The sequence below is a fragment of the Mugil cephalus genome, chromosome 10 (assembly GCF_022458985.1).
Source record: "Mugil cephalus isolate CIBA_MC_2020 chromosome 10, CIBA_Mcephalus_1.1, whole genome shotgun sequence".
NCBI lineage: Eukaryota > Metazoa > Chordata > Actinopteri > Mugiliformes > Mugilidae > Mugil > Mugil cephalus.
Genome location: NC_061779.1, coordinates 24,111,165 through 24,137,991, shown reverse-complemented (window position 1 = coordinate 24,137,991; position 26,827 = coordinate 24,111,165). Strand labels below are relative to the sequence as shown.

The 26,827-nt window shown below is 41.4% G+C and overlaps 3 protein-coding genes across 5 annotated transcripts in view; 2 read left to right on the top strand and 1 right to left on the bottom strand.

Annotated features, from left to right (window-relative positions):
• Positions 1 to 910: 910 nt before the first annotated feature.
• On the top strand, positions 911 to 5,544 carry cpa5 (carboxypeptidase A5). The gene is made up of 11 exons (XM_047596901.1): positions 911 to 1,107; positions 1,648 to 1,729; positions 1,845 to 1,979; positions 2,066 to 2,170; positions 2,704 to 2,805; positions 2,965 to 3,066; positions 3,156 to 3,266; positions 3,521 to 3,611; positions 4,100 to 4,299; positions 4,408 to 4,492; positions 5,191 to 5,544. The coding sequence occupies exons 1-11, from the start codon at positions 1,043 to 1,045 to the stop codon at positions 5,376 to 5,378; spliced, it is 1,266 nt and encodes a 421-aa protein (XP_047452857.1). The 5' UTR covers positions 911 to 1,042; the 3' UTR covers positions 5,379 to 5,544.
• An 854-nt stretch (positions 5,545 to 6,398) lies between these two features.
• cep41 (centrosomal protein 41) lies at positions 6,399 to 13,287 on the bottom strand. Of its 2 annotated transcripts, XM_047596902.1 has the most exons (11): positions 13,168 to 13,287; positions 12,791 to 12,854; positions 12,616 to 12,663; positions 11,367 to 11,428; positions 10,977 to 11,046; positions 10,774 to 10,882; positions 9,514 to 9,680; positions 9,349 to 9,416; positions 9,126 to 9,240; positions 8,001 to 8,216; positions 6,399 to 7,550 (listed from the first exon to the last, which is right to left on the bottom strand). In XM_047596902.1, exons 1-11 carry the CDS (start codon positions 13,198 to 13,200, stop codon positions 7,432 to 7,434), a joined length of 1,071 nt encoding a protein of 356 aa, XP_047452858.1. In that variant the 5' UTR covers positions 13,201 to 13,287; the 3' UTR covers positions 6,399 to 7,431. The 2 variants fall into 2 exon arrangements, with proteins under 2 accessions (XP_047452858.1, XP_047452859.1); XM_047596903.1 differs by lacking the exons at positions 12,616 to 12,663; positions 12,791 to 12,854; positions 13,168 to 13,287 and adding an exon at positions 11,645 to 12,595.
• Positions 13,288 to 13,740: 453 nt separating this feature from the next.
• The window catches only part of poc1b (POC1 centriolar protein B), a 44,521-nt gene continuing 31,434 nt past the window's right edge, over positions 13,741 to 26,827 (top strand). The window contains exons 1-10 of one of the 2 annotated variants that reach the window (XM_047595371.1): positions 13,741 to 14,331; positions 15,140 to 15,224; positions 16,886 to 17,057; positions 17,181 to 17,360; positions 17,631 to 17,738; positions 17,989 to 18,104; positions 18,594 to 18,727; positions 18,886 to 18,954; positions 19,083 to 19,235; positions 20,405 to 20,482. In XM_047595371.1, the coding sequence (XP_047451327.1) occupies positions 14,317 to 14,331; positions 15,140 to 15,224; positions 16,886 to 17,057; positions 17,181 to 17,360; positions 17,631 to 17,738; positions 17,989 to 18,104; positions 18,594 to 18,727; positions 18,886 to 18,954; positions 19,083 to 19,235; positions 20,405 to 20,482 (1,110 nt within the window). In that variant the 5' untranslated portion in view covers positions 13,741 to 14,316. The remainder of the gene's footprint in view (positions 14,332 to 15,139; positions 15,225 to 16,885; positions 17,058 to 17,180; positions 17,361 to 17,630; positions 17,739 to 17,988; positions 18,105 to 18,593; positions 18,728 to 18,885; positions 18,955 to 19,082; positions 19,236 to 20,404; positions 20,483 to 26,827) is intronic. The other variant, XM_047595370.1, reaches the window with a different exon arrangement.

Sequence of the window (26,827 nt, the reverse complement as noted above, 5' to 3'; positions counted from 1 at the left end):
GCAATAAACTTCCATCTTTAGCTGTAAAATGAATCTAGACCAGCTCTTTATGTGAACTCAGAGAGGAATAATGTTCAGGTCTGCTGACTCTTCTATTCTATATAAGGGGTGTGACAAGAACACAGTGACAGAATACAGCTGTAAGACTGCAGAATGAATACCAAGCTAAAATTACATGAACAACAAAACACACATGTTTGGGAAAACTGGACAGGCAAAATAAACCAGCTATATTTTAACAGCTCAACTAAGAACCTATAATACTAATGAGGACATTTCTATGGATAACGGCTTACACTGAAAATGAGCCTCGTCCCACTGCAGTTCTGTCAAGAAAGCAAATTGACTTGCTTTGCATGTTGCAATGTTCTCATAATTGAAAGCATGGGTGATGGGGTCATTTCGTCTGCTGCTCTGAGGCCGTGCAAAGCCGTTGCTGACCACTGGAGGGCCCCACACACCACAGATGTTTTTATGCGAAACCTAAAAAAAAACAAAAAAAAAAACTTTTTGCTGAATATATTTCACAGGCTATTCTATTTATTGACATTTTTGAAAAAATTGTTAAAGTGTAAAGTGCAATACAAATAAGATTAACCCTTTAAAAATTAACCCTTTTTATTATTATTTATTATTTCCTTTGAATAGCCTTACCTACGAGTCCTGATTACTACATTGATCAAATCACTGAACAAGAATTAGACAACAGAGAAATAATACAAATGATGATTTGGCGAGGCAAATTGTGATGGATTCTATATTTGTGACAAAGCTGGTTGGTTTTCACAGTGTTACAGACAGAACCAAAACCAAACCCAGCTGTCCTCAAACAACCTTACTTTGTCTAGTTATTGAGCAGTTCAGTATGTCAAAAACTTCGATGATGCAACCTTTGGTCTGATGTCTCCAGACTTGCATGTGAACAGGACCAGCCGCTGACAAGCTATCTCCTTAAGCAAGGTCGTGGTTTGGACACATGACCTGGCAGCCGCAGCAATAAAAGCCCGTGTTCGGCTCTGCCAGGTCCACACCATTGGACATTATGAGGGGGCTGCTTGCATTCGCCGCACTGTTTGTGGCTGTTCTTGCCAAGGATACATTTGAGGGGTAAGTGGGCCTGACAAAACATCTCAGTGCTGAGTAGGGGGATAAAGAATTGTATGCATAACACTGTGCAGAAGTTTGCAACTCTATGATTAAAGTAAGGATGCTTTAAGATAGAAACCACAAATAGTTCCTCAGCAGGTGCAACCGATGATGGCATCATGAAATGGCAGGATATATAGATTAAACATATATAGTGGGCCGAGTATCAATCCTTGGGGAACACCACAAGTCATTTTAGAGTGCCTGAAGAAACTGCCACGGTCCTTTTGTGGATTTCAGTCATCTCTGTAGCTTCTTTTAAACTAACTGCAAGCACCTTCATGACTATAGCTCCTAAAACTTTTCCAAACTTTGAGTACATAATTGTGAATGCATCCAGTTGATGCTGCCATTACAAGGTGGTTCCGATGCTCAAAATGATAGTGCCACCTTCACAATAAATGCAAAGGCTATTTATTTTTCTGAGGAACGTTACAAGGACAGCACAGGGAAGCTAAATTGAGTAAAAGGTTGTGAAACACTGTAGTTCTCTTTTTGCAGACATCAAGTCCTTCGAATCATTCCGAAGGATGATGTCCAGTTGTCTCTTATCAAGGAGTTGGAGGAGATGGCAGAGTTTGAGGTAATTTATTACTCACTGACATAAATTTAGAGCACAGTCCAGACATTCAGAAACAATTTATCTAAAAGAAAATGTGTTGTGTGTGCTTTGTTGTGTGATATCTGTATTCATTCAGTTGGACTTCTGGAGGGGGGTGACTAATGCCGGCACTCCTGTGGATGTCAGGGTTCCCTTCCATGGCCTGCACTCTGTCAAAATGTACCTCAAGTCCCAGGACATTGAGTTCTCCATCATGATTGAAGATCTGCAGGTAGAATATGGAAACATCATGGATGTATATAAATAATAAACATGTTAATCTATAGTTTAAGTGTGAATAATGCCATTTTCCTGCAGCTGATGCTGGACGAGGAGCAGGAGAAGATGGCGTCTGCTGCTCGTGTTGCTATGCCCAGAACTACTGATAGCTACGACTACGCCAACTATCACACCCTCAGTGACGTTAGTGCATGCATTTTCTCCACCTATCAAGAACAAGGTTGATATTTAGAATGGCATGATTTTATTCAACAAAGTAAGCAGGTCCTTTGAAATGTTCTGCAGTTAAATCTTAACATCTTCCAATGTTACTATTGTGAACGAATCTGATCAATCTAGAGTAACACACACACAGTCAAACCTTCTTGACCGACTGAGTACATTGGTAAATCATCCAAAGTTTAAAAAAAGAATGACTCACGATGCATCTTATCCATACTCACTTCCCCTTTGGGAACAAATACAATTGTGCCTGAAGAAAAAGGCTGATGAGCCTTACGGCAATGGTAAATTAGTTGCACAATTGTTTAATGTCTAATAAACACACATCACTTGCGAACTTGGCTCTGGGTATCACCATAATTATCTTCATACACTATTGCATCCTAAAATTACTTTGAAAAAAACACAGTTTAACCTGGTTCAAGATCAGGCTGTGATACAGAACTGCATTATGTTGTGTGTGTATTAAGAGTAGGATTTTGCCTTTGTTTCAGATCTACAGTTTCCAGGACATGCTGGTGGCTGAGAATCCCAACATGGTCAGCAAGATAGTGATCGGTCAGAGCTACGAGGGCCGCCCCCTGAATGTGCTCAAGGTAAGGAAAAGAATCAAGTCAAGTCCAGGTAATGAAGAGTTTGACGCCTGCTGGCAACGTTTAAATGTGTTTTTACAAAGAATGACAAAATCAGCATTTTGATGACATTAAGACATTTCTTCTTGCTTCTGTTTATTCGCTTCCTTTCCTCTGTCTTAGTTCAGCACTGGTGGAACCAACCGCCCCGCCATCTGGATCGACACAGGTATCCACTCCAGAGAGTGGGTCACTCAGGCCAGCGGCACCTGGTTTGCCAAGAAGGTGCCTTGATTGTCATTACATAGTTGTTGTCGTTTGGTTCTTCGTTGTATATGAAGCCTCTGAGCTCTAATGTGAATTTTTGTCATTAGATTGTCACTGACTATGGACAGGACCCCGCCCTCACTGCCATCCTTGACAAGATGGACATCTTCCTGGAGATTGTGACCAACCCTGATGGATACCAGTACACCCATACCTCCGTGAGTCAGTGCCAGTGCTAAGTATTTGATTGAGGAGTGACTTCCTTTTGAAAAAATGCTTATTTGTCAAATTCAGGCGTTTTGTTCATGACTTTAATTCATGCTACATTTCAAATTCTTCAGCCAAACCTTTTAGCTAAATTTGCAGTTATTCCAGCAAAGAAAGTGTTATCAAATTAGAAAATCCAAGAAACTAAATACAACAAGAATTACATGGACAGAATGGAAAATCTGAACTGTGGCGATGCTTTCAGAACCGTATGTGGCGTAAGACCAGGAAGCCCAACCCCTACTCTAGCTGTGTTGGAGTCGATCCCAACAGAAACTGGGATGCTGGCTTTGGAGGTAATGTCCTTTTTATGGCTGAAATGTTATAAAACTTTACATGGAATTCCCCTACTTTGAAAAGAAGACTAATGACATGGTGGCAGGATAGAAGGATGTTTAACTTTTTCCGTTTAATCTGTATTTAAAAGTACATCATAGAAGTTTAAAGCGTTAAACATTACTATCGCCAAGCCACTAGAGGGCGCCAAACGACCACCTCGATTCTCACTACATCTACATGCATTTTTGAACGTTAATGGACCTTATTATTCATCCATTATAATATAACTTATCTTAGAGGGTAGAGGTTGACAGTTTATCACAGAAAGACACAGAAAGACAAAGCATTCATATTCCCAAATACCCACAGTCAGTTTAGAATCACCACTACTCCACTATTGTTATTACTAACTACAAAATCAGATAGGGAAGTTTTACTCCTTGTTTTTTTTTTTTTTTTGTTAACATGGCATCTGTTTGTCTGTATATGTCGTATTCATTTATAGGACCTGGTGCCAGTAGCAACCCCTGCTCAGAGACCTACTTTGGACCCAGTCCTCACTCTGAGTCTGAGGTCAAGTCCATTGTTGACTTTGTGAAGTCTCACAACAACATCAAGGCCTTCATCTCCATCCACTCCTACTCTCAGATGCTCCTGTACCCCTATGGTTACACCACCCTTGCAGCCCCAGACAAGACTGAGCTGGTACAAAAAGCACTCTCAGACTTGAATTTTTTTTTTAATTTATTTATTTATTTTGTCCAAAACTAAGGAACATGCAACAACATGTAACATGGTAATCTACTTTCCTAGCACAATCTGGCTAAGAAAGCCATCACTGACCTGGCCTCCCTGTACGGCACCAGGTACAAGTACGGCAGCATCATCGACACCATCTGTAAGTTTCTTATACACTGCTCACCTTACAGACTCATTTATACTTCATAATAATAAATCAATCCTCTCTATTTCACTTTTATGTTCATTAATGAATCCAGCAATGGCAAACAATTTATGTGGAATAAGTATGAATCTATATAATCTAGTTTCACAATGAAACGCATGACGTCACATGAACCTAGTTTAGTGCGTCAAAAAAAGAGCCCTGATACCCTTGCATCTTCATCTGTGGTCCACCACAAAACAAGAAAGTTTTGTTCTCCAATAGGGAAATTACCCTTCATTGTGGAAAATTTGTTCTCTGCATTTTGAAATATCATATTCATATTCTATACACTTTTTTAAGTCATTATTATTAAAAGTAGACACATTTCTGTCCCAGCATGCATTGCATTCAGATTCAAATTCTTCACAAATGTTTTTTGCCTTAGTGTCATTATGAAAAACTACCAGCTCTGTGCTTCAGATAAAGACACTGAGGAACGGTATCTGCTAATAGTTATTGTTAATTTATAAGTTCAATATCATGCTCTGTAAATGAGCTTTTTCTGGATAATACAACTTTCAGATTAGGATCATTTTCAATGAGAGTAAATTAACAGCGGCATTAAATATAAACTGGATTTTTTTTGTTGTTGAATGTTTTACTCTGTCATGGCTGCTGTCTGTTTCTAACAACGTCTGTTTCCATTGCAGACCAAGCTAGTGGTGGCACCATTGACTGGACCTACAACCAGGGTATCAAGTACTCTTACACCTTCGAGCTGAGGGACACTGGCTACTACGGCTTTGTCCTGCCTGCCTCCCAGATCATCCCCACCGCCAAGGAGACCTGGCTGGCTCTCATGGCCATCATGGATCACACCTTCAAGAACCCATACTAGTGTGTGAGCATGTCAAAGCCCAAATCCCTGTGGAGACCTCCTTGTTGGCAAGTGTCACCTGTAAAGTGTTCCAGACTAAAATAACTCTCACTGTCATACTCAGTGACTCTGTTGATACCTGGAGAACCGCAGGCAGACAAATAAACGAGCACATTGAAAGACTAAAGCTCTTTGGGGTTTTTATTCTGAGCATGTTGCACCTACAACTAGAGGATGTTCGTATCCTCTTTTTTTTCATAATTAGTGGTTCTCTAATGAGCAGTTTAAAAGCCAGAAAGTCTCCAGAGTCAAGGGGTGAAGGGGTGGGGGGTCGTTTTGGGGACAGATGTTAACGGAGCTATATGTAGACAGATGAGATAAAAGGAAAATGGTGTCAGGTTTGGGCCTGTTCGAGCTCTCCATTGAGTTGATGGTCTATCAAGAGTGAGTAAATAATCTCTAACTGAGCAAGCATGACGAAAAACAGTACACCATAGCCAGGACTCCAAGCACTATGTCTGGAAAACAGGTAATTCTCTTTGTTAATACCAGCTTTACAATGTGTAACATGTTTCTCAGCAGCAGACAAAGGGAGACTAGTCAGGAAGGAGCCAGAGAAATGGTGAATGCAGCCAAATACGGAAAGTTTGGAGACCTTAAGTCTCTTGACAGGCCCATAAAATATCTGTAGAGAGAGCTGATGATGGGAGTTTAGATCATTCCCACACAAACTGATGTCACTCGAGAAGGTCTGCCAGGAAGAAAGGGATTCACTGCTCAAATCCAGGTGGAAAAAACTGTTTAAGACTTACTCAAGGCAAGCAAAATCTGTAATTGCTATAAAAAAAAAAAAGCACTTGCACCTTTGTTTTTGTAGTTACAAAACAGATAACTGAACCCAAGTCTGAAAAGAAGGGTTTTCTGGTGGGTTTAATTAAATATTACGTAACATAATAGGTTTATGTAAGCTTTTCAAAATCTACCCCCCAGTGACCCGTTCACAATTGTGTCCTACAAGAAGAAACAACTCTGACACATCAAATAATTCTAAACTTTATTTGACGTTCATTTACACACAAAATCATGTAACCACTTGGTTAGTGTGAGTTAAGATTGATGGTAACAACAGACTGTGAGAAAAAAGGACTACCGATAAGTCCATATTTTCATAAGATGCACTTCACAGGAGGCTTTGTGGATGTATCCATGGAAAGAAGAGCAGGCACATGCACAAAGCCACACGCACGCCCAAAAACACAAAGAAGGCCACAAACCAGCAATACTGTTCTTCAAAGGAGGGTATCTACATGAAACGAGGTGCTTCTATAATTATTTTATAGTCATGACAGAATGCCCATTTCTTTCCAATAGTGACACCGAGATTTTGTTCCGTGCACATCTGACTGTGTCAAAGGCCTGAATTACAAACTTAGTGTGATCAACTTGCCGTACGTCTGACATACAAACACACACACAAAAAAAAGCGAAAGATTGCACATAAAGGCTGTCGGTGTACCATTGTGACAGAATGATACGCATTACAAAAATACAGCACTACTTTACAAAAAGGATCAAGCTCTGTAACACTATCTGTACAGTACATACATTATTACACTTCATGTAATACAGAGGCCACCGTGTCCTTCATGTCATATTAACATTCAGTTGCCCTGTTTCCTGCAAGAAAACTGTCACATTTGGACGGATCGTCTTCAGAAACAAGCGATTTGTGTGTTTCAAGAAATATCAAGTGTAAAAATAGATGTCAGTTTAACTTTGAGAGCCATTAACTGGAAGGTTTGACATAGGGAACATGACGTGTCTATATGCAAATTGTATATGGTTGTCCCAGTTTAAGGTCTTAATAAAGGTTTGGATATATTGATTGGTGTTGGGGGGTAATGTAAATGACTCCAATTGTAAAACACAGCAATGACAAAGTAGTAAAGTTATGACCCTTCTCTTTCACCTGCCTGGCAGACCACGACCAGAGTTTCTATTCTTTTCTTGAAATAAAAGGAGATTATGTTGGAGGTATGTTTGTTTGTGTGCATTTGTGCGGTGGAACGGGGGGTTACTTCCAGGGTCGACTGCTCTGAACCCTGGCGCTGTCTCTCCCACACGTAGAGGAACTCTGACGACTGGACCCTTTGGACTGGGAGCTGCTCGTTGACATGCGGCTGGACATGCGACCTGCAGTGAACAGCCAGAGCAAAAACAACCAGCCCGGTTCGTGACGTCAACACGCCTGATAACACAGTTTCATGTCGCAATAGGTGCGAGTATTCAAATAAATAAGGATGAGCCACTCAGAACTGTCTCAGTAATATTTTATGATCCAATGTGGGAAAAAAGGACAAGTGGTTTTCGTCGTTAAATAAAGAACATCCAACACTAAGATACTTTTAAATTCATGGGAAGGTTTCAGGAAGCAGTAGTGTAATAATTATAGGAACTATTTAGAAAGTGTTTGACATCCAACCTGACAAGCAGATAAAACAAAAAAGCACAGGAAATTCTCACAGCCACTTAAAATAATTGCTACACAGCAATGTCCAGGAGAAATGATTATTTTACTAGTGATATACAGGAGCATAAAACAACACGACACATCTGGAGTTCTTTTGAGTTTGGTGCTCTTACTGTTTGAGTTACTGGGGATGAGGATCTCCTCCAGCTGGTCTTGGATCTTGGACAGTTCATCTGACGTAAACCGCCATCTCTTCTCTGCTGCCTGGGCCGGCCGTTGTGGCGCAGAGGATTTCTTCTCCTTCGATGATGAGGGAGAGGACAGGCACGAGGTGGGGAGGGAGCCCGTCGTCAGCCCGCTAGGAAATTTCTGCGCGATTACCTTGAGACCTGGGAGTGGAGGGGAGAGGGAGACGATGGTGATATTCAGACATGGAACATGGATGGCTTTAATTATTTCATTTTTTAGATCAGTTAAAGTGAAATACAATCAGCTTCAGTTTGAGCGTTTTCTGTAGCAGCAAATGCTCCAAGAGGTTTTACCAACTTTTAAATGCTCTGTGCACATGTGGCATTATTTTAATAAAATGGGGCGTTGGAAGCTGATTTTATAATTAATATAAATTTATTGTTACGTTTGCAAAATAATAGCGGGAGCTGCATTTGTATGGCAAGTTTTTGTTGAGGAACAACATGAAACATTAGTCCACACACCAGGGCCAGTGCAGCGAAGAACAAAACTCCATTTTTTTTTTTTCAGTCACAATCGGATACATGACTACACCCTGTTCAGACCTTGTATTAACATGACCAATCCACTTGCAAGTGACCAGCTTTTAATACACATGTTCATGCCTGCGTCTCCAGTCAGTTTTTGTGTTCTCGGTTTTACCTTCTGTATGTACATAAACGCGGACATCATTTGGGGCACAGTAGAATATTTTAACAGCAGCGGCCTCTAACTGTTCTCTACTGATGTTACACAACCACAGCACAGTTTTTATGTGTGTGTCTGTATAGGTACAGGAATGTGGTCATATGCGTCTCAGACCTCCTCCATATGTAGAGATTAAGCTGGTCACCTGTGGTCGGATTCTAAAGGATGTTAATGGAAGGTGTAATTGAGGCCTAAAGCCTCTTTTACAGTAATGTGAGATGAAGATGCCGTAACTTATCTACATAACCTGCACTTGGTCTGTGTATGGTCTTCTGTGTCAACTTAACACAGAAGTCTAAACCGGCTATTAGATGGATTCAAAAGGAAATATCTTAGAAAGCTGCAGTGATATTATTTCTTACCTCCACAGAGCATAAACAGATTCTCGAATCCTCGTTCGCACATGGTGGTAGCTGCCTGGCTCGCTACTCTCTCGTCTTCATCGTACACAATGATGATCTTCCCTGGTGAATTTTTCTACATAGTTCGTGGGTTAAGGTCTGTAGCTCAGCCACTGCTTTAATCAATTTTGCAACAATCCAGAAAGGATTGGTAAGTTTTTTTGTACTTTGTGTTGAAGGATACGTATTGCAGCACCTCTTTGGTGTAGGGGTTCATTGTTCGAGACAGCGTGGCGATGGGGAAACTGTGTGCTGCAGGGACGAGAGATAATTACAACTAAATCAGAGATTTACAGCAGAGGAAGGTCGATATATATATATGCATATGCATTTCCCCACCAACACCCACCGCTGATGATGTGACAGCGGTCGTACTGCTCGCGGTCCCGCACGTCCAGCAGCAGGTAGGGGCAGTCGGGGTAGGGCCTGTCAGCTGGCTCGGGGCTGGACACTACCTCATTCACCATCTTCTGATTGCTTCGGTCTAGGTTCAGCTCTCCCACACCACTGATAACGCTGCCAAACGTCAAAGATTAGAGGCGTGTGTTTAGGCCTATTTCTCTCCATGGGTTTTGCTACGTACAGAAGTAGTTTTCCTTCACAAATGTACATACATTTTACTCAATTGCAATAGAAATATTTTTTTTTCTTGGTCTGGTATAAATGAATTTAGCACTTCCCTCTATTGTTAACCATGTTGGTGACTCTACCTTTGTTGTACTATAGCTTTAAAAACCAGCACTGCAGCTCCACTGTTGCTCGTGATCTACTGCAGTTTAAACATCCATCATTTAAAAGGTGCATGTCGCCCAACAAAATACATGGAAACAACGTGACATATCTGCTGCTGTTATTTTGCAAGGATTCACTTTATAAACTGGGGTTAACTGGGAGTTAATCAGAACTCACTTCTGAAAATGTGGGAGCCAGACATAAGACGCACCAGAAGGACACCACATTTCCCTTGTGTAGGTTTACCCCACTTTACTTTCTGTCTCCATCTGTCCTTTCCACAAGGTGAAGCTGAACTAAAAGCCCTGCCATTACAACGGCACAATCTGTCGCCCCCGGAGAGGACGCAGATAGAGTTACACTCGCGGGGTTCCTGTTTGAGCAGCGGAGGGGCGACGATGCAGGTGAGACAGCAGGAGAAGTTATTGTGTGGTATACATTAGGGTGGGTGTGTGACAGTCAGATGCCTTAATGGACAGATACATTTGTACAGCATGATGGGTGCAGGCAGATACTGAATGGTGGGTGTAGGGTTACAGGAGGGCTGCTTGTGGTTAAGGTAGTGATTGGTGGGTGCTGGGTGTGTCTGAGGGTGACAGCGTAAGATTATGGTAGAATATATAACATCATACAGGTGGTAAAATGTGTTTTAAGTGTGTGTTTTTGGGAGAAGTTTGTACATATGTCAATGATTTCTTAGAATCTTCATAGACAGATACCAGTAGAGGTCATGTAACTATGGTAAGACTGATCAGATACCAGCGCAGCTTCAAGTAAGAATATATGCTGTCACAGTTTTTGTGATTTTGGGTCAAATTCATCTGTGTCTTGTACAATATGGATTTTTGAATAAGGCTTTACGTTGACAGTACAGTACCTTAGAAGTGTCGACCTGGCAGTGTAGCAGATTTCCCGGCACTCCCCTGCTTCCTGACTGTGCTCTGACAGACAGTCCAGGTCTGCATCAGACACCACAGAAAGACCATCTGCAAATCAGAAACATACATCAGAGTAAATGCAGACCCATGTAAAGTATTTAACGAGTGCTCAGCAAATAAGCAACTCTGTCCGTCGTGTTACCTTCTGGATGCTGTGATTCACTGTCATGCTCACTTTCATTCAAGTCTGAAACTGAGGCTACTTGAAGTATCTGGTGTGGGGAAAAACAATTGGAAATTAATGATGAAGACAAAACTGCAATAAAAAAGTCCCAAAAATAATGATATATCTTAGTAAATGAGCACAACAAATAAAACTAAATGCCTCCAGAGCGACGTGACAAAAGCCCATCACAGAAATAGTCTGTTAATTATTAATTACCGCACTGTGTGGATCAGGTGTGCTCACTATATCTGCTCACCTCCACAACAAAGACTAACAAAGAAAGCTGCTAGCTGGACCTTCCACTGACTAAGAAACAAATCATCCAGAACATTACAGTGCTGCCAACGCACCAACACAGATGCTTACCAGTTGTGCAAATGTTGTCACTTTTAACCGTTTGAAGATTTCGTCTTTCCGATATCTGTAATCTTCAGAAAGAGACACAAACTCGCCAATTTAACAGATGTAGCAACAGCAGAGAACCAGCAGTGAAAAATGTTTCTTTTAAATGACAGCTACAGTTGAGCATACACGTTTACGACAAAGTTAATTACTGTGACTGATTAAGTGTGAACACAGAGACCATGAATACAGGCAATGTTCTGCTAGCCACTGAACTGAAAGCCAAATTACTTCCAACTCACCTGGGTCTTGCAGGTCCTGATTTTCCTCACCTCCCTCTAATGCCTCACTCAAGCGCAACTCTGCCCTGTCTGTTCCCATTGTACCCTCTCTCCAAATCTGCCTCCACTACACATAAATCAGACTCCTCAGGCTGGTTTTATCACCAGCAACCTCAAAATCTCACACTCTAACAAAGAGCCTGTTGGCACATTAACAGCCTGTCCTTATAGTGAGTCCAGTCCCACAGAGGAATAATTGTGGACGGTAGTACAATCCTCTTTTAGAGAAAGACTCGGTGTCATTTATCTCTGAGAAATCAGAGGACAACCACTGTCAACAAAGAACTTATTTAAATGGGAAATATCAGTGGGTTAGATCCTCTCTGGTTTACCTCTCTAAGTACAGGCAAAAGGAAAAGAAACCCACAGATCCTGGGGAAAATTAGGTGCCAAGTTGGCAAATTTTTACCTTAAACACGCATTAAACTGTTCTCATGCACTTAACTGCAAGAAAAGACCTTTAGAAAGGATTATTTTGTCAGGACTGGACTGTGTGTGAATTGGGCTATTTGATCCACTTGTTCACATTTTCACAGAACAGAAAGTGTTCATAAGTTGCCAATGGACAGAACAAAAGTCACAGGTCGAATGGTTTAGGATGGCACTCCAGTAGCCCTGGGGATAGAGAGTCTAATCTTCACTTGCAGGGACAAAACTGTGGTGTTGCGCAGCGTCCTTTAGGAGGACACCCACACTGGTCCTATCTGAGAACTTAACTTGTCTTGCTGAGCACCAAGAAAAGTGGGAAGATAAAGCTTAGATGCAGAAGTCAAAAATGTACATGTAACATGGGACAGAGATATCAATTTCAAAATATGAAAGCAGGGCAAGAGCCTAAAAGATCTCAACTGTATATAGCTTATGAAGCTGTATAACTTTAACTCATGAACAGTTCCTTGTTATTTCCGGTTCCTCTTCAAATAACTACTCACTTTTTTTAATTTCCTCCAGTCTTTCCATATACTTCGTAAGGCTGCATCCTGTCAAGTAAGACATGACAGTTACATTCATAAGGAAGACCCAGAAAGACAATTTCAACAGTCACAGACACAGTAAACTGAATGGGAATAGAAATCTCGATGGTGCCTCTGTACATGGCCGAGATACCTGTGTCCAGCTTTGTTTTGACGTGTTCATACTTGGCGTTTTTCGGTATCCTTTTCTTCATGTACTACAGGAAGGAAAGAACAACACTGTCTTTATTTGGCAGTAAAACATAAAGCAATTGATTAATAAGAAATCTCACAGACTGGGAGCTTTAAGGAAAACTGAATAACTCTGCAAACAGTATTATTTATACATGTGTGCTGCCGTTCATATGGAAACTTAACACTAACCGTAGCTACCTAGCTAGCTTGCTATGATAGCTACAGTACGTTAGTTCTGGTTGGCCCGCATATATTCACAGTAGATTACACACATTTAACAACAGCGCACGTAGCTGATACATAAAATGATCAATGCTGTCATTTTACCAACGTTACCTTTGCACTGCCGATGCCCCGATTCAGCGACATCTTTTCAAACCGAAGTATTGCACGGCTATTGAAAATTTTAACAATGTCACCGCTGATTCGCCAGTGCACCCCCGTGGACCAATCATAGAAGGCGATACTGCGCCCCTCCATCAGCAGGGCAGTTTGACACGATATGGCTGGCTAGTTGCTTAGCAGCGGAAGACGCTCCACCTTGGTGACATGTTGCATTCAGGGTTCTTCATTTGTTGGTGAAAACAAAGCTAAGTTAATCATTGTGTATTGTTACGTTTTTCTGTCGCTTATTATCACTTTCTGTCACATATTTGCATATTCACCATTTTACTTGCATCAATAAATCCAGGCTTATTTATTATTTGAAATCAGACAGACAGACAGATAGATAGATAGATAGATAGATAGATAGATAGATAGATAGATAGATAGATAGATAGATAGATAGATAGATAGATAGATAGATAGATAGATAGATAGATAATCAATAAATCCGGGTTTATTTTTTATTTGAAACCAGATAGATAGATAGATAGATAGATAGATAGATAGATAGATAGATAGATAGATAGATAGATAGATAGATAGATAGATAGATCTGAGACTCCCTCTATAACATCTTAATTAATAAATGTATCTATTTATTTGTTTATTCGGGATCCCACTCAGTTGGTAGGTACCTGCTAGTCTTTTTGGGGGTCCAATACGGACTTAATTCAGCAGCTAGCAACTTCACGTCCCCCAGTGCTCGTACTGTTTTCTTTACAAGAAACGTTGTTGTAGTTTGTGAGTAATATAGAGGACTCCAATGTAAATAGAATTTTGTACTTGGAATTTCTTATGCGTTTGAATGCAGCATCAGTCCCAGTTGCAACCGCAACACAACCAAGCTACAGGTGGCTAGTTTAGCTTTACGTTACTTGTGCAAGCACAGAAAAATAACTTTTTTTGTGCAGCATTCATAACACCCGAAAGGAATTTAACCTGTTTAAAGGCTGAACAACAGAAAAATGCAGGATCTGTGTTCGATAAGTCAGGTCTGAGACAGTTTCTAAAGGCGCACTGCTGACAGTGGAAGTACAAAGCAGCGGGTCGCTTCAAACTTCCCTCAGACAACATTAGCTCTCTACGTAAAGGCCGACAATGGCGTCTATTATGGTGAGTATATATTTGTTTTAGTACTTCGATTAGAGTTGACGAGCAAAGCGTGTGCTGTGATAACTACAGTGGTGCTAATAGTAACTTATAAGATGATCAGGTTTCTGAAAAGAAATCCGGGGACATTTACAGCTCGGAGATAACAAATAATTAAATGTTATCAAGATGAAATGAAGAAACAGGTACAAATACGTATTTGATATGTTTTTTTCGTATCATATATATATCACATATTATCATACAACATGTTTTAGCTTTGTGCAATATGCTCACTGGCGCTTCCTTTTTCGGCTACCGTACCTGTTGCTGTAGTAGTTTGCGCGCAACATTTGTCTCATTCATAAACACTAACGGGGTACGACTTTGGGGACAGCTTTAGCCAGGGGACTGGTAATCCAAAACGGTTACTGTCCCAAGGAATCGGGGACGTCTTGTCACCATAGTAGCCGCGTCGGCGAGTTTGCTAGCTGAGTCTTTGCTAAGAGGATTTGCTCATTGGTGCTGTCAAACACACCGTGGGTCCTCCTCAAGTCCACTTGGTGGTCATTTTCTTCAGCTCTGTGCAATGAAATGTCTTTAATGTCTGTTTTGATGGGGGCGAACAGCGTCGGTTTTGCCTGCCCCGCCCTCCTCCATAGCAGACAGACGACTTGAGTATAAAAAGGCAACTGTAGTAAAATCCAAAGGAGGAGACAGTTTCCGAAGGGTTCACTCAACAATGCTGAAGACCACAAGAGAAAACCCCGTGACAGAAAATGTGGATTAAGTTGAACATGCTGACCTTTGACTGTGACAATTGTTGTTGCAGGAGGACCCCACCCTGGAGAGACACTTCAAGGGACACAAAGATGCCGTCACCTGTGCAGATTTCAATCCAAACTGCAAGCAACTGGGTAATTAATGCTGCCATAAATAAATTATTTGACATTGTTGTCTGTGTCCCAAAATCATTGTTTGGGTTCCTAGAAATGATCTTATATTGGCTTAACACAGCAGTTGGGAACAACTCAAAGAACATGAAGAACACCACAAGGTGTTCATCTGGACTTCAAATTCATCAGATCCCAAACTGATCAAGTATCTGTGGGATGATCCATAGAGCCCCCACCCCTCAACCCATAGGACCCAAAGACCCCCACTAACAACATCCTGTTACCAGACACCACAGGACACCCTCAGAAAGTCCATATCCATTCTCTGATGAGTCACAACTGTTTTGAAGGCACAATGGGAGTATTACAATATTAGGAAGGTGGTCATTCTCTTATGCCTGATCAATGTATGACATACAGTGTTAGTAAAATGTGTGGACATATATATTCTGGGTTTTTTCTTTTATTATAATTCAGAACAAGAGAGGAAAAATGAAACTGAAATATGTGCATTGTTTTAGAATATTGAGAGTAGCTGATGAAAGTATCTTCGCAGGCTTCGTAGCTCAGCTTTGTGAGGTATCTTTTGGTTTTAGTTAACAGGTGAGCGATTTCAAAAATTGTGTTCAAGCTTCTCAGTTATCCTGTGGAATACAGCAAATAATAATCAAATTTCGACTAATGTAGTATCTGAAGAGTACTTATCTTCTTCTTGTACTTATCTAAGAGAAACAAAAGTCTTTCATTACTTTAAGGGAGGTCATCCACAATCGTCATGAATCCCAGAGTAAGTTGACATGTCTCAGTATCGTCTAAATTAAGGTGAATGTCTGCAAAAAAAATTTGTAAAAGAAGAGAACGTCCTGGACTAAATAAAACAAGGAATGAACATTTGACACATTAGTGGAAATCTGGACTTTGGTTGGACCCTAAGCAGACTGACCGCTACAACATTCTGTAGTGGCATTTGATTTGTGCTTGGCGCAATCAAGACAATACTCCAAAACACTAACCAAACAATAATCCGGACTCCTTAAGGACTCTGTGGCTGAGAAGGACAGTGTGATTAACTGAACTCCACAATCAGTCATCTTAAAACTAAGTCAGATGGTATGGGATGAGTTGGACAGAGTGTAGGAAAATCAGCCAATCATAGCTCAGCGTATGTCAGAGCTTCAAGACTTTCTATAAGTATACTTGGAACTCGAAATTGGTTAAGAGAGTGTGCAAAGCTGTTCTCAGTAAAAAGAAAAAAAAAGTAAAAACTGACTGCTCACACTTCAATCAATATATAAGTTATTTTATAGCTTTGATATCTTTAGCATTGACTTAAAAATAAGTCAATAAGTCAAATTATTAAGCCCAAACTTTTGATTGTTTCTGTTACCTATCACATGGACTTTATAAACTCTATTTAGAAATGATTTTCACAACTTTTTAAGCAATAAACTTGAAACTGATTGCATTATGTTCCAAAGACTCTTTGCGAACTCATTGACCTTTGTGGTACTGACAGTTTCTGGATTAAATTATTTACACTAACAAACTCACAGTGCCATTAATTCCATCTACTGTAATCCTCCAGGCAGGGCCCTTTGTCCTGATTGAAGTGACTTACAGAATTTTTATTGCGTAATTCTTGACTGAATTTTCTCCATTCTTCTCTCTTTGTCTCCATTCAGCCTCGGGGTCAGTGGATAAGAGCCTGATGATCTGGAATCTGGCTCCAAAGGCGAGGGCCTTTCGCTTTGTCGGACACCAAGATGTCATCACTGGGGTGCAGTTCTCCCCAAATGGTGATCTGGTGGCAACTTCTTCCAAGGACAGAACGGTTCGACTGTGGACACCTTCCATGTAAGCAGCAGTCACTTCAGTCAGCACTTGGAACTGTCAAAGAAATGGTCTGATTATCAACTGATTCTCACAACTCTACTGTGAATCTAAGACATACAGTTTTGTATGTGCCGTGTGTCATAGGAAAGGAGAGTCCACGGTGTTCAAAGCCCACACAGCTGCTGTACGCAGTGTTGCTTTCTCCCACAACGGCCAGAAACTGGTGACAGCCTCCGATGACAAGTCCGTCAAGGTGTGGAGCGTTCATCGGCAGTGCTTCGTCTACTCGCTCACCCAGCACACTAACTGGGTGCGCTGTGCCAGGTAGCCAACAGTAACAAATCAGCAGCGTCTTATACTGCATGTATTTATGTATGTGTTTTAAGATCCCTTAAAATATCTCTTTGAAACTCTTTCCCCTCCCACACAAGGACTCCTCTATGGGTGTATAATTACTCGTCTTTGTTTCTAAGCATGTGCCTTTCAGTGTTAACTGAATCAACATGAACCTGGGTAGTGCTGGAAAAAAGGAATATACATGCAAATGCACTCAATAATTTAGCTTTTATGGTTTTATGTCTGTCCTTGCTCCAGGTTTTCTCCCGACGGCCGGCTCATAGCTTCCTGTGGGGACGACCGCTCCGTCCGGCTTTGGGACACCTCCACAAAACACTGCATCAACTGTTTCACTGATTATGGAGGGTATGCCCTCGCAGAAACACGCTTTAGTGTCTTGTGGCCCTTAGATTTAATCATATGTTATTTTTGCAGAATTTCCTTGAAAATAGTATCTTTCCTCACGTGATATGTGACAAGAAAGGGTATTCTTAAATCTGATTAAATGCGGGAACATGAGTAAATGTAATTAGAAGTTTAGCCATGCTGTTTATTGCTTCTACACTAGACTATACTCCTGGTGCAGGTCTCTGACCCTCCCCCTGACTTTTTCCAGCTCAGCAACATTTGTTGATTTCAACTCCAGCGGCACCTGTATCGCATCCTCGGGTGCTGACAGCTCACTGAAAATCTGGGATCTGCGGACCAATAAGCTGATTCAGCATTACCAAGGTATGGCAGAATGTATTTGATTAAATGATTGTTTGTAGCCTGGTGTAGTGAGACTGTTTATCACTTCACTTTTAGGATTTTATTAGCAGGCTTATTTTAACCGATAAAGAGAATAAAAAATACCCTGGCCCGCAACTAGATAGTCCTACAATGAATCAAAGCCTTTTTATTTCACTGCACTCAGATGACTGAGTGCCTATGTCACTCTTTCTCTACATGACCACATAAAGCCTGCTCTAATGTTTTGATGGCCCTGCAGATCTTGAACAGAGCATAGTCAGTTCTTAAAGGAGTGACTGCTGACCAACTTTCAGACACAAACAAATCTGTGGGTGGGGAACTTGGTCTGATTTCCAGGAAATCTAAGGTGTACTATAATACTGGATGTCAGGGGTGAATTCCCCATTGTGCTGTATAGCTGGCTTGTGTGTTTCTTATCTTGCAGTGAATGTCTTTTTCAGTGACTTATTTGTGTACTTTTTGATACAGTCCACATGGCAGGGATCAATAGTTTTTCCTTCCACCCGTCCAACAACTACTTGATCAGTGGCTCCAGCGACAGCACTGTTAAGATCCTGGACCTTGTGGAGGGACGTCTCATCTATACTCTCCATGGACACAAGGTGATTCAACAACAGAACCCAGATCGCCCACAAACACCATCACCAGCCAGCATGCACTGTAGATAGTTGGAACAGAATTTCTGTATTTCCCTGGATAGTTCTTGCTGATTTTTGTGATAATTTATGTTTTAGATGTTAACATTTATGTTGTTTTTCAGGGCGCTGTGATCACAGTGGCCTTTTCCAGGGCTGGCGATCTCTTTGCCTCAGGGGGAGCTGATAGTCAGGTTTGTGCTTCATCACTACATAGTGGCGCTGTGTAGTCCGTACATTCACGGCGACACATTCTGCCTCTTGTTTCAGAAGTGTGTTGAGCTTGGGTCACTGAAGTTGTGGCTGTCCCTTGGTCCCATAGGTGTTGCTGTGGAGGACAAACTTTGACAGCAAATCTTATCAGGACGTCCTCCAGCAACACAGCCGAAGGTCCACCCCAGATCCCCCACCGCACCTGTCTGACATTCATCCCAGGATACCCCACCTTCATCACCCACAACCCACTGCCATTCAGGTCAGTGTGAGGACTAAAATTATGTAATAATAGGACAGACTTTTAATTTGCACAAGGTTAACGTGTCCTGATTCACCCTCCCAATGATACTGTACTCAAACTACACTCACCTGCCAGTTCATTAGTTATACCTTACTAGTACTAGGTTAGACCTACATTAGCCTTCAGAACTGCCTTAATAAATCGTGGTATAGATTGAGACTGGGCTGTAAAGATTCCTCAGAGAGTTTAGTCCATATCGACATGAGAGCATCACACAGTTGCTGCACATTTGTCGGCTACACGTCTGTGAAGCGAATCTTCCTCTCCACCATATCCCAGATATGGTGGTATTTGATTTGGGTATCACACCCAAATCAAAAGACCCAATAAAACATCATCGTCACCTTTACACCACCACTGTGAGTCTCAGCCATTTGTATGAGGCAGGATGGATCCACACTATAATGTTGTTTAAGCCAAGCTCTGAACCTACCATCTGAATGTCACAACAGAAAACATCAGCCCAGACAGCAATTTCCAATCTTCTTTTGTACAGTTTTGGCGAGCCCATGTGAATTTATCTTCAGTTTCCTGGTCTGGCCATTCTGCTCTGGCATCAACCAGACCAGTTTACTGGAAACTAGATAGTCCTACAACCAGTCAAAGCCTTTTTATTCCACTGCACTCAGATGACTGAGTCACTCTTACTCTACATGACCACATAAAGATATTTCCAATCTTCTTTTGTACAGTTTTGGTGAGCCCATGTGAATTTATGTTCAGTTTACTGGAAACTCAGGAAACCCCAGAGATGGAACTTTATGAAAACCCAGTAGATCAGCAGCTTCCTGAAATACTCAGACCAGCCTGTCTGGCACCAACAACCATACCACGTTCAAAGTTTCATCCATCATCTTTCATCTCTGTCCTGACCATGTCTACGTGCCTAATACATGCCATGCTGCCATTTAACTGACTATTTGATATTTGCATTAATGACCAATTGACAGATATACCTAAAGAACTGGCCAATGAATGTATACTTTTGCTGTTTTCTATTTAAAAATAAATATTAGTTACTGGCCAAATATATCCATTTTCACACAGGCTAAGTGCACTATAAAATATACTTTTGCTGGTATTTGGAGAGACAGTGCCATCTGTTTCATTACTACTTTTCTTTACAGATCAGTCGAACCGTTGCAGACACCCAGTCCACCGACCCACATGTCATAGAGTTGGGTCAGGCTATTCACAGCAATTCGGTAAGCTAACATAGTACAGTAAAAACATGCTCCATTACAAGAAAACACATAAGATATTTATTAATTAACTCCATCTACTTCATATCAACTCTGCCCCAGCCATGATAGCTCATGCTCACGCTTTACTGAGTGTACCAAAAGAAGATGAAAAAGAGAATTCCCACAGTGCCAAATACCACTGTAACACACACGGTGTTTTTGTGTAGATTCCCCTTTAGATACTGTGCAACATGCAACATTTACAATGGGGGCCACAGAAATCACTGCAATTAGAACACAGTGCTAGCAAATCCTGCAGCTTCTCAAAAATATTGGAAAGATATTGTGCCAAAAAAAATTGCCTGATTATTGAACACACGGATGTGTTTTTTTATGGTGGGCCTCCTATGACCACCAGGTGGCAGTATAGACCAGCGCTTACTCTTAACTTAGTGCTGCAGCACTAAAACCTTCCTGAATGAAGAACATGTCCTTGCTGTTTGATTTGTGCTTCTCCTTTATAATAGTTGCTCAGCATCGTATTCTTCAGAAGCGCAATACCATGCTGTTTACATAATTACAGCATACTGAGATGCTGTACTCAAAAATTTACAATTTTTGTTATTTTAAATGATTGTTTAAGTGAAGCGTGGCTCATTTGGTTAGCTACAGTTTCCTTCAGAAAGAGGAAAATTCAGGGGCTCAAGTTATTTGTTTATCCTCACCTGTTTCCAGTTTATTATCAGAGTAGACTGTATTTCTTGCTCTGAAACACTACCCTATTACAAGTCGTTTTTCGAACTTTTTGTGTTCGACCATCTGAGCACCATTTTCGTGTTGCATTGTTCCTTTCTGTAGTCTTGAGGTCTGTTGCTGAAGGTTGCTCTGGGGTGGCAGGGCAATGACCCAGTCTGGAGCAACTTCACAATATGTTGCAACGCAAAATCCTGGATGTGAATTAGTGTTATGTGCTTACCCCACAAATGCTGATCCCACATAAATAGGTTAAAACATGAGAATTATGTAGCTAGGTTCCAATGTACAGGTTTAATAATGCTGAAGTACGCTTTCAGAAGACTGAGGCTGTCTTAAATAGGTTGTTTGGTATACTTCAAGCTGAATCACTGGTGTAAACTTTTATTCCCATCTAAATAAGCACCTGTTCCTTAAATATTTGCATTAATTACCTTAATTCAAAAAATGCCTTTATTACTGAAATACTAATGCGTGCTACAGGTTGGATCAGCAGCCTCTCATTCATTGACACACTGTCCCAGAGTAGGTAGGTGCTGATAAATAGTGCCCTCTATTGTTACATATAAGAATAACACAAGCAAAATTATCATCCTGGGTAGGGCTGTAGCAATACACGATATTCAGCCAACGATATGATTCGATGCGATTCATTCGGTACGGACTTGGATTGAATTAATTGAACTGAAAACTGAAAGCATCAATTACACAATATATGGCTGTGACTGGACAGAGAGTCACCAGTTTGGAAATGCTCGACAAAATGAATCAAAGATGTGCTGAGACAGTTGTGTTATTATTAAAAATATCATTATCGCTGTTTTTATTGTTAATGTCAATCCGTTTTTATATCTGTTTTGACAAATACCTACAAGCCTTTTTAATTTAATTTAACCAATCTATATTGTATTATAAATATATGTCTGACATTTATAATAAACCAAATGGATGGAAAATCAGTTGAAAATTCAGTGAGTTATGATGATTTTAATCGTTGATAGACCTCTGTGTCGATACTCGCGGCTGAATAATCTGGGAAAACAAAATAATGATGTATATCGCGGGATCGATAAAATTTCCCAGCCCTAATCGTGTGTGTTTAATCAGACTATTGTCTTTTAAAATACATCATTGAAAGTAGCATCTGATGATTAATGTGCTAAAATTAAATGGCCCTGTATTCATATAGCGCTTAGAGTACCTACTCAAAGTGCTTTAAAGGGGGGTCCAGTGTCTTGTTCAAGGACACTTCAGTGTGTGGTCAGAATAAATAAATATATATAGTTGTAATTTAAGCATGGCCCAAATTATAAGCATCCACTGTGTACATAAATGGTGCTTATGTTTGTGTATTTCCATAAGGACGTGAATGTGAGCACATTTCACGAAATGTTAGAAGCTGAAAGTACAAAAGAATAGTCCACATTGTTTCCCTCACTGTCGTGCTGCTCGTACAGGAGAATGTCATTTCTACCTTTTATTGTAAGGGCATTTTTATGCTCCAAGAAGGAAAAATATCTATTTTATCCGTCTTCTAGTCCTTGACAGTCAAGGTTTTTGACAAACTTGCCGTACACGAATTTTAGCTCCTCTGGCTGTGTTAGGGATTTTTCTTTCGTGAGCTGCCCTGTTTCTCTTGCCGAGTCTTTCCCTGCCATTGGCTGCTGTGTGGGAGGAAAGCCGTGAATGGGCCAAGCCAAGTGGAAGTCATTTAGAACGCGGATGGCCAAGTCAGATAAGTGGTTTTGGTTCAAGACTCTGGTAAACACACAGTTATAAATCAGCCATTCATGACTTGAAATCTTCTGATGTTAACACAAAACCGGAAAGAAGAATGTGTGAGAGGAGGCGCGTGTTTACCACCTACATGTTGCTTCGGTTGTTTCAGGTAAAGTGTCAAATGAAGGTCAGTCATTAAATGAACAGTTACAATAAGAACCCAGTGAATATTTTAGAAAAGTGATTTGTTGCGATTGGTTTGTTAGCTGCTTTTAAACAGTAAAACCTTATTTGGTCATTTTGACAACTTCCCCGTGAGCAGCAACGATCACAACTACTGGGTTACTTGTCACTGAAATATTTCCTTTAGTGAATACTGACTCATGCAGGTATGTGTTTAGTTGAATGTGATGCAGTGAGCAGAGTTGTATACATCCGTACAGTCTGTGTGTCTCTGTCCTCCCACTGTGACTGCACACACTAATAATATTCCCACCCACTGATACTTAACAAAACATTGAAAAAAGGTGCTTCAGTGACAAGTGATTTAGTTTTGCAAGTCATATTGAAATAATAAATAGCTGGCTCATCTGTAGACGACATGTATTTGAGTTTAAGTCTTTTGTCTCTTGTGCTGATTCATTGACGGCGTCAAGAATGTTTTTTTGTTTACACCTAAGTCAGCGGAAGTGTGTTGGCTTTTTCCTCCTCCTCCTCCTCCTCCTCCTCCTCCTCCTCCTCCTTCTCTCCTGTCCTTTTTCTGTGTTGTTGAAGGAGCTCGAGCGTGCCTGAATGGAAAGGCTCGTGAGAGATCAGAGCCAGATTGGGAGGGGGGGCAGGAATAGAGATCACAGAGATGGGTAGAAAGAGCAGGAATCCACGTGCCATTGCCCGGGCCCCTGGGGGCCCTTACCACGAATCAACAGCCGCAACTCTAATAATAGCGTAGCTGGAGTTCTGCCTGCCTGTTTAGCTCACTGACTAAGTCACTGCACCCTGGTGTCACCCACAGCTAATACATATACATCAGTTTTCTCCTCGACAAAAATAGCGCAATGACTGCTGTCTCCTTTCATGCGCGCTCACTGTCGGTGCATCTCTGACTGTGTTAAAATGCAATTTAAAGCATGCGTCGTCAAAGAAAAAGCTCCTGACTTACACCCCTTTTTTCTCAGAGCCTCTGCAACTTGTCTGTGCACGTTTGTATTTTTGGTGCTATTCATTCTATATGTGTAGTTAAATCAGTGAGTGGCAACGTGAGTGGTGAATGAGCGTGCATGTTTACACAGTGTGCAAATAGGGTTGTGGACATGGGAATTGTCCAAGTTGTGTGTGTCTGTGTGTGTGTGTGTCTGTGCTGCAGGGGTTCCTCCATGAGTCACTGGGCACTGGAGTGTAAATATGTCTGTGAGGGTCATTCCTGTTTAGATTGGTTCAGAGCAGGGAGCCCCGAGTGCTACTCCTCCTGTCAGCTCTCATCACCTGAGATCCATCACTGAGAAATCCCGTCTTTCCCCTCCTCTCCTCCCTGGCCTCCTTTTCTCTTGTCTTCCCCTCTGGTGACTTCCTTCTCTCTTCTGAGTGCTTTCCCTCTTCTGCTCTGCATCCGTGTTTCCCCTCCATCGCCCTAATGGATCCAGGCGTAGGAGGAAACAGCAAGAGAAAGGAAGAGAGAGCATGACAGACACATGGCGAGAGTGAGAGAGGAGGGCTGGGAGATGCAAATGGCCTGAAGTGCGGATATGGGTGGTTGGTTGGGGATGTTCCTGTACTCGCAGTTCTTGTCAATGACCTTTGCATCCTTAATTTAGGGCTATCTCATCTGTGCACTCATTCATAATTGTCCTAGACCTTTTTGACTGCAATAGCTTTTAAGCCTCTTCCAGATTTAAATGATAATCCCGCCTTTTTTACTTTTAGGTCGACCGACTAGCTTCTTCTCTTTTAGTCCCAGTGATTGGAAATCTTATTCTCAGTCATGCAGACCTGCAGTCAGGTTTCAAAATCTACTAGAAACCTTTTCGAAAAGAAGGTTTCATATTCAAGTGTGCATATACTGTGTCAGGAAGAGTATTTTATTTGCTAAGAGTTCCTTTTAATAAAGGGACATCCTGTTTCGTGTTGCTATCAAGAGAGATAATCAACCAGCACTCTTCATTTAACAGGATACGGTAAGAACAAACACTAAGAGAGTGCCCATAACAATACATAACAGTTCTTGTGCTTTCATGCATGAAGAAGCCTGGCATAGCCAGACTCAATTCATATCAGAATATGAGTCTGGGTTAATGCCTGGATTTCATTATTGGGTGTGTTTCAACTGATATAAAGACAAATACCTCATCATGCAACTGGATAGTCCTCCAGCCAACATTTAGGTGTAAATAAACAGCCGTCAGGTAACTTGTTTGACTATGTCGCTGGCCCGACAAATCTTTGGCACAACATAATCTATTCCCAATTCAGTGGTTCCAGACCAGCTTTCCACCACAAACTATTTGTGGGTGGAGAAGTTGTTCTGGCTTCCAAGCTTTTCATAAAGTATATATTGGTGAGAACGTGACGTCAGTAATAACACGATGACACTGAAATGGCATCAGCTGTGGCTTTGTCTCTTTCCTCCCCTTTTCTCTCTAGTAGCATTGGCTATCAAGCTTTTCAGTGAGCCAGCAGCACTAGAAAGGCTCAGCACGTTCGGATAAAAGTGTTGTCTCCAAACACTGCTTCCTTACAATTCACAGGGGAACCCAGAGTAATGCCCTCGCTCTCAGATGACATTGCCAAGCTTTAAAAGAAACACTAGTAGCCACAAAGTGACATATCTAATCCACGTTGGCAGGATTAGGGGCCATCATCTGCTGTCCACTAGCTGCCCTTGCTGACCGAACAGGCATCTCAGATAATGGCTATGTAGGTACACTGGTCAGCCACAACATTAAAACCACTGTCAGGAGAAGTAAATAACATTGATCATCCTGTACCATCCACCTAGACCAGACCAGGAACCCCCACCCCACAGCATGGTTCAGAGTGTCTTTTTGAAGACCAAAATGCCCATAGTGGTGAGTTCAAGAGAGCAGGTTGTTAGGCAAACCCTTTTAAAGCAGAAGACTTGAGTTTAAGGTGGTAGTACTAGAGTTTGGTTTGAGTTTAGGGTAAAAGGTCAAATTAGGTCGAACATATATTTAATTAAGATTAGATGTGAAGTTCAAGGCATAATTGAAAAAAAACTACTGATAAAAGTTCATTAAAGCTTTAGCAGTGTAAATATGTGAAAATTTGTTTAAGAGGTGATTAGATAGCACAAGGTTAGATTTGGTTACTGGCTCCATCTCTTGTGTCCCTACAGACGTTAACAGTGACGCCAGTCTGACCAGACAGGGTGTCCTCTACCAACGTGCCCCTTGCCATAGACCTCTGTGTGCGTATGTGCGTGTCTCATTGCATGTCCTACCGTCACGTGCAAATGAGTGCATTATCCCGAACACATGAGTGTGTGCATTAAATTTATTGTGCTCTGCCCTCATGTCCAACGACTCAGTTCGGGATCATCTATTAACTGTGAACATGTTTGTGTAACTGCACAGTCTGCATGCATCTATGATAACACAGATGTCTCCGCCCCCGGTCGTCTCGAGCTTCCTGTGCAGGGGAAGTACAGGATATTGGATGGCCCGGAGGTTTAGATACCAGATTTAAGTGCTGTAGAAGAGAACACGAGTGACAAGACACGACGGAAATGAGCTAAAGATAGTAACAGCTCCAGGAGGGGAGGGAAGGAGAAGGGGGGGGGGGGTCACTTTCCACTAGGACTCCCAGACGCTGCATAACACCCTCACCCTCCCACACACAGACACATTCCCCTGCACACTCAGTACGAATCACAATCGAGCA